We start from the raw sequence: 10,867 nt of genomic DNA on the forward strand, positions 1-10,867 counted from the left end.
CGTGACCATTCTGCCGGCTAACAATGGGAGAACAATCGAGTCGTCACTCCAGTCATACTCTATAGTCTCACACAGCAGTTATTATCCGGTTAACCGGTTAGATAAATTCAAAAATATCCGGATATATCCGTTATCCGGATAGTGAAAATTATTGATATCCGAACTAACCCTAATGAGGATGTATACTTTTAGCAGGTAAGCTTATGATTTCATTTTTGATCGCATTGAACATAATCGTGGCGCTGGTGACCGGTATGCTGAGTTCATGGTCAAGTCATCTAAGCACATATCAAGTAAAAGCTTATCAATCCTACGCTTTGGCCCGTCTAACCATAGATGTGTACAGTACATCGGTTTGATCAAGAATACCGTGCTTGAATTCCTGAGCCATCTTGTAAGAAACACTGCGATGCCAGTCGCACATCAGCAACAAAACGATGATCAAGTGAATCATTCTGAATGTAACATCATGCACTATGACTCTATTCGTACCAATTTAATCGATATCCGGCCGAGCAGAAAAGGGTTCAAATCATTTAAAATCATACTCTATAAAAAATGAAATCGCTATAGTTTCTATGTGTGCAGCCGGATTCACTTCAGATAACTTTGGGTTACCATACGTCCTCCTTTTTGAGGTTTTTGAAAATGTCCTACGAGGACGCCTTGTCCTCCTTTTTGGCAATTCGTCATCCTGTACAGCTTTTCGATTAGAGCTAAGATAGTGGGTAGATTCGAGTAAATGACGCTGAATAGGAAATTTGTGGTTCGATCGAAAGTGACGGCCTTTTTTTAGTCAACCGGTCACAAAGTGCGAGAAATTTACCATTTTTTCTGGACTTAGGCTACCTCCCATATTCTTAAGTTTTAAAATTTTCACTTTCCCGTTTCCAAAATATGGTAACCGTTGATAACCGAAAAAAAAAGATAACTCGGTGTTTTGACACCTATACACGGCACTTGAACTCCATTTGTACCAAATTTATTGGAAATCCATCTTGTTTTATGACTATGGGTTCTGTCATGTAGCTCCATGTCACCATGTGTACACTGTACAGTACTGTCGGCCGTAGGGCTGCTTAAAAATCAAATTTTCTAATATTTACTGGATAAGCTATTTGGTAAAATTGCTAGGTTACCTAAAAACGGCTGCACATCATATTTGGCATTTCTATTGGAGAATATTTTGGATTCTCAAAATTTTTACCATGGCTAGTCCATGAAATCGTTACGTTGTTTAGAAACGATGTGTAACAAATTTGGCGCAATTACAACCCATATACGCGCAGTTATTTGAGTAGAAAATTTTGGATTCGAAATAAATGGTATTTACGATGGGAAAATCTATCATTGATTAAAGGAATTTCCCACTCTAAATTCTATTTCATCAAATCAAAAATTTTCTCTGATAGAAATGCTTCTACGTGTTAGAATTAAGCTAAATTCGATGACCAGCGTTTTTTTAGATAACCTTACACTTCTTTCATGTCACCAGCAAAATTGAAGAAAATTTTATTCTGAACAGTCGTGCTAATGTAGCCTATAGTGGACGGGAGGAGGTGTGTTTGTGATCGTAACACATCTGTGCGTTCCGGTACAAAATATAACTCGGTGTTGTATGCGTGGCATGAAATTACACTAGGCTGTGTGGTGGGGTTGTTCAAATGTAACTTCTTTCCGGATTCCGGGGATTCACTGATTAAACTGTGGGGTTGTCCATAAAAACACTGCTCACCAAATGTGGCTCCATTCCAATTGGTAGATGGTGATGCACAGGAGTTTGAAAATTTTGAATGTAATATAAAAATTTTTGCTCACTTCCATCCGGTAGAAGTAAAGTTATTACAGTTGCAAACTTGGGATTCGCAAAAATAGCCTGGATGGTGGGTAATCCCAATATTTTGATGAAAATGTCATGTACCTTTGTTTCTACGGATCGGAATTGCATCAAATTTGTTTTGCATCGTTTCTTGTAGACAAAACTCGACAATTTCAAGGGGTTGACAGTAAAATTTTAAAATGTATATGAATTTTTTTATAATGAATTCAAAATTTTCAAACTCCAGTGTGTTCACATCCACCAATTGGAAGGAATCGAGCCAAGTTTGGAGTGTAACGTTTTTTAGGCAACCTAACAATTTAATCAGCGAATTCCTGGAATCCGGTAAAAAGGTATTTTCGAACAACCCTGTCTAGTATAGGCTACTTGTCGATTTACTATTGTACTGTATTTTGTCAAGTATTGTAAACTTTACAATCTTTCAGCACATATCATTGTTTACAATTATGGGCCAAGTTGAAAGCGCATATTCCGATGAAGATGAGGATTGCGAGTGTCAAGTAACCGAATGCACGCCGTGCCGGCATATCTGCCTTACATCGTCAAACCAGAATTTGTATTCTTTCATTAATAATCTGGCTAGGGAAATTTGCCAAGGAGGCATCCCAAATCTCAAAGGAAAGCTTCCGATCATGATAGATTTCAAGAAATTCAACCTCACCCACGAATACCTGCCTTCAAGAGTATTGTTGGGTAACATGTTTCAAAATTTGGAAGATCCAGACCTGATACGTTGCTTTGAGTGGATGATAAAAAACCAGGAGAAAGTGGTCTTCATGATTTACTCCTTGGACACATTGCCGAATAGTTTACAGTATAAACGGCCTTTTATAGGATATTACGAAACGACGTTTCCCTCTTCCATCGTACAAAACCTCCTTTACAAGAATTTTTTCCCGAAATCCCTCGTCATATCGACTAGCTCGCAAAAAAGGTTCGATAATATACATCCAATGTGTCATCCGGACCATTTCATCAAGATGGATAACATTAGTGATGACTCTCAAGTTTGGGACATCAGACAGTTGATCGGACGTCATCCGTTGGAAAAATCCAAGAAGATGCACAAGAACGTTTATCCTCAAGGACCTCATTTTGACGAAACTTTGGAGGCTCTTGGTGTTAGAAACAATTCAGGTCGGTGTCAGACTGTGTTTGAAACTAACTGGATATTTTTGAATTTATTATAAAAACTAAAAGAATTAAGCCTATAGGCCTACTACATGAAGTTGTTTGGTTGTCTATAATGTCTAATAAACGATGCATACTAAATTTCGCTCAATTTCAACCCGTGGAAGCAAAGTTATTGGCGTACAAAATTTTGGATTCGGAAAAAATAATAGGCCTATTTGTATGTTTGGAAGCTCTTTAATCATAATTAGGAGGACAAGCCACCGTAAATAGGCCCCACTATTATTTTATATCTAAGATTTTTAACTCCAATATTATCGCTTGCCGGTCGGAATTGAGTCAAATTTGCTACGTACTTTTTTGAGATAACTTGACAATTTCATAGAGTTTCCGGTAAAATTTGAATTTATTTTTTAAATTTAACAAAGTGACTTTGACATTTCTTTACTCTGATAGATTCACTTCAACAGGATGGAATTTAGCCAAATATGGTGTGCAGCGTTTCTTTTTATCCAACCTAACAATTTTTTCAAATAACCAGTAGGGTTCAAGAAAAGAGTTAATTTTTAACAATCCTGATGTGCAATTTGTGTGTATGCCGATTGCCGATGTACGGTAGGCTGCATTAGGCTACTTATCAAAGCCAGACAGACAGACATTGTACTGGACTAGCTTATTAGAATTACATTTCTAGCTATATGCACTGTGACGTGATGCCAAATTTAACTTGGTCAATATCAGGGGAGGGCAATCTACAGCCACTGTGCCGCATGCGACTCTCCACATCGTTTTGTGCTGCCCGCAAAAGCCTCAAGAAACGTAAAAGTATTGATAAAATTCGTACTAAAAATCAAATTAACATGGGGTACGGTACTTGATTAAACTTTTTCGTAACATATGTCGACATGATAATGATAAGTTACGCCGTTACGGTATATTCTTACCTTACCGTAGCATTATTTAATTTCATTGATGGCCCAACAGCCCGACCTCGAGACCAATGCATTTTGAAAGGTTTCAATTGCTAAACATCACAGAAAGTGAAACGTAAATGATTTAATTCGGACCACGAATCTGAATTTAGATTGGCAACACCAGCAAGTTTATAACTGTTAGTGCTGTACTTGAAAAAAACGATTCACGACTGTGTTAGATAGATTCGTTCTTTGTAGGCTATGTGTAGAAGTATTTATATTTATAACATTTGTATATTGCAGAAGCTTATTCAAAGTTAACATGGTTATGATGCTGTCAGCATTGGTTGTCCCTGAGCTAAACCGAAAGTAGCCTACAATCAGCAAATCTATGGACAGATCGTTGCTCATAGACTCAAATTTACATCCAGTTATGAGAATCGGGTAACCGATTTTCATCTCAAATTTTTACAATGACAACCAACAGCTTATAAATTCTCGTCAATGTTTCTGGTCTGTGTGCGCTATCATCAAATAAATGTTTGGTTTGTTTTAAATATACAAATACATATACTATTTCCATGTTGTCGGTCACTATATAATCAAATTACAATATTGAATTTCATCTTAGTATCCCAATTTTATGTAGTGTGGCCCGCTTATGTATTAAAATGTTGAATGCAGCCCACCTCTGGTCTACATGGGACTTACTGAAATGGTTAGGCCTGTATCTTCAAGAATCCTAATAGCAGAATGTCACTTCCTGATATTCTTTTACCAGGCAGAAGTGGACATACTGGATCGGGCAGACAGAAAGGTGTGTACAATATGCTCTTTGGAACAATATATCTAGCAATCTCGGTGCTGTCTATTTTACAAGCTCTTTAAAGCACGATTTCGACAAACTTCACTAAACTGAACCTGAACATTATTACGATGTTGTTTAACTATGGTAGCTTGGATGCAATCAGGTGAAGAATAAAAAATAATCTAATTCTAATCTAATTTGGAAAAGCTGAAAATTTTCTAGTCATCCACGTTTGCACCGTGTTGCTTCATTCTGACAATGTTGTCTACATCACAATTTTTCATCATGCCCTTTTTGATATAAGAACCAATGCCCACACAGTTTCGCTTGAGTTAGGATATTGCGGTACGTTGAGCATAACACCACGTCAACCTATTTGTTTCATTTGACCGTTTATGATTCACACTAAGCAGATAATGGGCCGTCTACAATGGTAGGGCTTGGCCACAAGCTGTAACATGTCAAATGATAAGTTCACCGACAGTGCGAACATCTACGATACAAACGAAATGCAGGTTGCAAAAATGTTTGACTTTGTAACCAATTTTGACAATTTTTTGCCCTTAACGCTACAATTTTGACGAAGTTTCGACTTTTTATCATGTCATAAAAAATCGCCCTACCTATAACCAATACGTAGATGTAATTCATATGAGGAACATCGTTTTCAGTGGTGAATCACGACATAGCGGCAAAAAAGAGGTCCGTAACCGCTCGAATGATCGAGGCCTTGAACAGCGAAAATAACGAACGCAGGCGTCTCGAGCTTCTCCTGTCGGTTTACGAGGGCAAGAACTCCTCAGCGCCCATCGTTCGAGCCGTATCTAATATGTTTGAATTGAGCGACGTGCCTTTCAACGAATTTGATATCGAGGCGGTCTCATTTCTAATGGGGCTGGCGAAGCATATATCGAATGTGGATTTACGGCGATGCAATCTGAATGCGACTTTTATGGAAGTAATGGCAAACGAGCTTTCTGAATCTTCCGTGAAGGTATGTTGGTTGTGCTGTGAATTTTCATACCTTCTTTTCAAATGCATTCTGTCGGTAACCACCATTACAATCTGATGCATAGCAGATGGAGGCTTTGATCTGTGGCACAAAGAGATTTTGATGGGTTAATAGCAGACTTGGACAACTGGATAGTTCTAATTACTAATTAGACAAATTTGAGGGGAATGCCGTTGATCTAATTTTAAACTGATTTGTGAAATGTTTCTATTCTCTCATTTTAATTCTAATCTAATTTCTGTTTTCCTGAAAATGCTACAGAATAACTGTATCGTGCGAGACGAGCAAAGATACATATTTGAACTTACCACGTCGTTCATATGGTTTTGATAATGAACTTGTGATTTGATAAGAACGAAACTTCCAAGTAATTGAGAATTCGGTATTTGCTATCGAAATTGGATTAAAAACTCTGTAGTTATAATTCTGATTCTGATCTAATTTGGAATTTTCCGGTTGTCCAAGTCTGGTCAAGTGGTTTGGGATGATAGGTCGAATACCGGTATCTCAAATATAGGTCATAGAGATCTTATGATAATGTTGTGGCAAAGCTGACGTGTCCATAATGTTCCCCATGACAAACAGCATTGAAAGTATGTTCCTGCCACAAAATTACATGAATTTGTTATGAATATGTTTTAGATGTATGTACTTAATCTGCCTCCGTGGTCTTCAAAACACGTATGACTGCATTGATTGATTACCTGGTCATAAATTTGTTCATATCAGGAGAATAAATGGATGCTGCATCCTTCGTATTCAGCAGCTGAGTGTTAGATTTGTATGCTACGATATGTAACCTAATTTGTGTACGTCTAATATAGCTTACCTTGTTAACCGTGAAAAATCTTTGCAACTTTCAGATCGATCGCTTTGACGTTTCTTATAATGAACTGCATCCGCGAGGGATCAGTTTTTTCGCCAAAATTGTCAAGCATTGTAAAGTGAAGTGCGTCGCGATTAACGGCTGCGGAATAAAGCTACCGCACCTCCAGAAACTTCTGGCGGTTTTGACGGCTGATTGCAAGGTTTGCTGCGTTTTATGCAGGGCTGGACAAAATCCAGTACCTGAGTCGGAGTGATTCGATTGTGAATCATGTATTTGGCTTCGAGTGTCAATTTCTGACCGGTAGAAGTGAAGTTATTGCAGTTGGAAATTTTGGATTTGAAGAACTAGCATTGACGATGGGTAATCCCAGAATGATCAACGAAAAACTGAAATCACTTCGCTTCTACGGGTTGGAAGTAGTCAAATTTGTTTTTCATCATTTTTGTAGACAGCATATCCATTTCATGGGGCACCGTAGCCAGTAAAATTCGAAATTTTTTTTCAAATATTATAATAAATTCAAAATTTTTCAGCTGCAAGAACTTCGCAATTACTGATTTGAATGGATTCAAATTTGGTGTGCATCATTTTTTTAGGCAACATGACGATATGATCGCTTAGCAAGACTTTTGTACATTATGCCTTTCAGTTGACTGAACTGCACATAAGCCAGAACAAAATCGGCTTGGAAGGGATGTCTTCCCTCGGAAAACTGTTGAAGCAATGCGCCGTGAAACAGCTGACGATGAATAACTGCAATTTATCTTCCGGGCACGTGAAGAATCTCGTGGACGGTGTGGCCGGTCTGACGGTATGATTTGATAATGATGGGTATTTATCAGAGGGGGTCACTAACGATTGACTTTTGCTTTTTTGGCGTATTGGAGCAGGCTTTCCCTAGTTGCGCTATCAAATCAAGTGGATATGCTTTTTACACTTGGTGGTTCTCGTACTTTTTGTCTTTTAAAAGACCACTAAGTGATTGTGATTGTTTTGTATCCTTTGAAAGAAATGCGTCTTTGCTGTAGCGTCTATTATACCGCCATGCGTTCGCTGAATTGTATGGAATTTAGCGAAATCTAAGTAGCTTTCACATATAACTTGTCCGAAACAAGTTGTTCGCTAGTATTCAACAGTTCGGTAAAACACTTGCACCCTTGTGACGTAGGGGAGACCGGGGACAAATGTAACTAGGGGCAAATGTAACAATCGACCTCACCGCTAGTAGGGTGGATGAATCGCCTTGATATTTTGTGTGCGCATGTGGTAGTTATCTCGCCTAACATGTCTGAAGTTACGTTGAGATACGACGCGACACTCTGAAATAATTTGAAGAAACGGAATTTTGGACACTTGAGTAAATATTTTCTGATCTGGAATAATTTGTTCAGACGAATAATACCTCAAGTGGTTACAACGTAATATATGTAGCTGGAACAATGTTACCACGGTCTACCGTGATGATAGAAAAACTAGGACTTGCATTGCCGGAAAGGTACCATACTGAGACACTAATCATGGTCGAGCGTGTCAGGGGCAATTGCAACACTCTGTTACTTTTGCCCCGTTACAATATCTTTTCAATGCTGAATATCTTTGTTCATATGTTGGTATAACCATTTATCTACTGCAGATGAATCTTGCAACAGCCAGAAGTTCAATACCAGAACAGATAATACCTTGCCATACCATTTCTAACATGATCATCTGTCGGAACGGCCATACAGCAGTCGTGATGTGAATCTTAGGGTTCAGTTATTTCCGTGATTCTACCACCCTTTCTCATGTTGATCGACTTTTGGTGTGTCGACCTTCAATGGTCACTTAAGAACTTGCCCATGACTGAATCTTCATCCCCTGAATTTGAGCATGTCCCATTTACATTTTGTCATTTGTTGTGAACAATTTATTTTAATTTTGTAGACAGTAGAATGCCATCAGCTTTGACGCCTCACAATGTTGTGTCCTAGTTTTGCTACACTATCATCGGCCCATTCAACCAAAATATTTTAGCCAGGTCGGTTTCGCACCTTAGCAGGTGACCCAATGCCCAACCTTTTGTGCACGCTGAACAACAGCACCTTGGTAGAATATGCCTAATATGTGTAGGGAGATGATGGAATGAATGTGGTTCTTGTACACTTTGAGCTCATGAAGGAGAGAAAATGCTATGGGCCGTTGCTTGGAAGCGTTCGAACTTCTATATCTTTAGATTAATGCAATTATGCAAGTTTTGCTCCCGTTTTTGTTGTTCATTTAGTTTGTTTTTACTTATAAATAACACTATTATAATTGCCCCGCATGGGTATGGGGCGATTGTAACATTTGAGCGGCAATTTTCGCGACCCAAAATTTCCATGATTGAGTGTTGATTGAGTTCCATTTTAGTTTTCATATAAACTATCGAGTTGTTGGCTTCTTTTTATAAAACTTTGGAAATAAAATTTCCATGAGAACAACACGTAATGTTAGAAAATCCAAAAGTGTTACAATTGTCCCCGGTCTCCCCTACGCCCAAATTATACTATCAACTTTCTATCACGACACCAAGCAGAAAATACGTTCCAGACTTCTGAATCTTACGAACAAGCGTCCAATTCTTGCATTTTGGAATTGTGACAAACAAATTCTAATATGCAGGGTTGTGAACAAGTCAATCTCACTTTTATAGTTTTCACTCGTGTCAAGTCGAGTCATTTTTAATTCACCACAGTCAAGTCCGAGTCCAAGTCAGCGAGCGGAGGGTCGAGTTCTAGTCATGGTAATATGACTCGGGTCCGAGTCCAAGTCAATGCGTTGACTGCTCAGTTTCGAGTTGTTAAAGTCTTGTTAAAACCACTTTTTAGAACTCCGTTTGGTGATACCAAATGGTTCGCACTTTAGATATACTAATTTTCCTCATTTTTAACAGTTTCTAGTCGCATTTTCAAGTACCAGTGCCAATAAGATTGAATTGATCATATCGACGCATCAAATTTCGACTTTTGTTTTGTAATTGTGTTCATTTCGGTATCGTAACATTAGTCTGTTGATCTTATTACATCGCATTGAAGAGCATTCAAATTCAATCATTGACAGTTACAACAACTTGGGAAAAAGCCTAGATGTAATGTCATTAAGAATTTTAAAGCTGACAAGATTTGATAGGAGGGAAGTTTGCTGAATTCTTGACGTTTTATTTGTTCGCCTCCGATGAAATAGGCATGAATATTAACCCCACATTTCGAATCACTACACAGTAATGATCATCATGGCTTGAAAAGTTTCCATCTCGTTCGAATTCACAGTTGGACACGGTTGACCTCTCCGATTGGGAACACAACCCTGCGTTTTGCGAGGAAATTCGGAAACTGCTGCAATGCGTTCGTCGCGAGATTCGTTTGCACGGGTGGCAGATCGACGCCAAGCAGCAGCGAAGCATTCACGAGGAATTGTGCAAGATCAACTCGAAGGTTTGTGATGGAGATTACTGTGGATGCGTAACTTGAAAATCGGACAGTGATAAGATCTGTCTCTCCTAGTTTTCATCCTGCACTCATGGTATGTATATTGTATAATGTATGCACAGATCGTCGTCAGAAACGGACTCCTACTAGTTTTCTCGCCTCGTCGACTTCAAATTTGATTTCTGTCGCAGGTATTGGTGGTTCATCTCAACGGAGGTTTCGAGTTACGCGCGCATTGAACAACAGCGGTTCTAAGCCATTGCCTCTGTCGATACTTGGCAGAAATATGGGCGAGGACTATCAAATCAATCATGTGTGACCAACGGAGAGTAAGCGCGGGAAACTGATATGCGATTTCGAGATCAAGAACGTCGATATGTTCCTCATGTGCAGTCGTTATTGTACGAATGGGCACCGCACGCAACTGCGGTCCGCTCGGTTCATCTTTCTGTATGTCTAGTGTGTCGGTTTCATTTTTCGAGATTTACGTGATCTTATGCTTTTCTATGGACATCAAAATATCGAAAAAATCACTGCACAAATGCAGTCTGAACAGTAAACAGCCGTGTGCGGTACGGGCTCACACAAGGTATATTCCACCAAGCCGGCAGCACGTTAGGCGTAGTTTCATCCAAGTCTGCTCGCGAAAAGAAGGTCACTGCGCTCTTGCTACGCCCGGGTATGATCGACAAGCGGGCGTATGAAATGGAGATGTCGGACCAGTCCATCTTTCGGTGGTGATTTCATGAGTTCAAACATGAATAGAAAATAATCGACCTTGGCCTACGGCAGGGTTGTAACCAAGTCACATGGTTCCGAGTCACGAGTCAATCTGACTTTTGTGGTTTTGACTCGAGTCGAGTCGAGTCATTTTCAATTCATCACCG

At 39.1% G+C, this 10,867-nt stretch overlaps 1 protein-coding gene across 1 annotated transcript; it reads left to right on the forward strand.

Annotated features, from left to right (window-relative positions):
- Positions 1-172: 172 nt before the first annotated feature.
- Positions 173-10,522, forward strand: LOC145444478 (uncharacterized). Its single transcript, XM_080322469.1, has 8 exons — positions 173-195; positions 2,266-2,977; positions 4,667-4,702; positions 5,365-5,687; positions 6,569-6,733; positions 7,184-7,345; positions 9,822-9,986; positions 10,172-10,522. Exons 2-8 carry the CDS (start codon positions 2,287-2,289, stop codon positions 10,217-10,219), a joined length of 1,590 nt encoding a protein of 529 aa, XP_080178595.1. The 5' UTR covers positions 173-195; positions 2,266-2,286; the 3' UTR covers positions 10,220-10,522.
- The last annotated feature ends 345 nt before the right edge of the window (positions 10,523-10,867 follow it).

The sequence above is a fragment of the Botryllus schlosseri genome, chromosome 8 (genome assembly GCF_051294905.1).
Source record: "Botryllus schlosseri isolate E-star chromosome 8, Bs_hap1, whole genome shotgun sequence".
In the NCBI taxonomy this organism is placed as follows: Eukaryota; Metazoa; Chordata; class Ascidiacea; order Stolidobranchia; family Styelidae; genus Botryllus; species Botryllus schlosseri.

Coding starts and splice junctions, on each gene's coding strand:
- LOC145444478 (XM_080322469.1), top strand. CDS start 2,287: ATGGGCCAAGTTGAAAGCGCATATTCCGATGAAGATGAGGATTGCGAG. Junction 2,978..4,666: donor TGGTGTTAGAAACAATTCAG/GTCGGTGTCAGA, acceptor TTCTTTTACCAG/GCAGAAGTGGACATACTGGA. Junction 4,703..5,364: donor TGGATCGGGCAGACAGAAAG/GTGTGTACAATA, acceptor CATCGTTTTCAG/TGGTGAATCACGACATAGCG.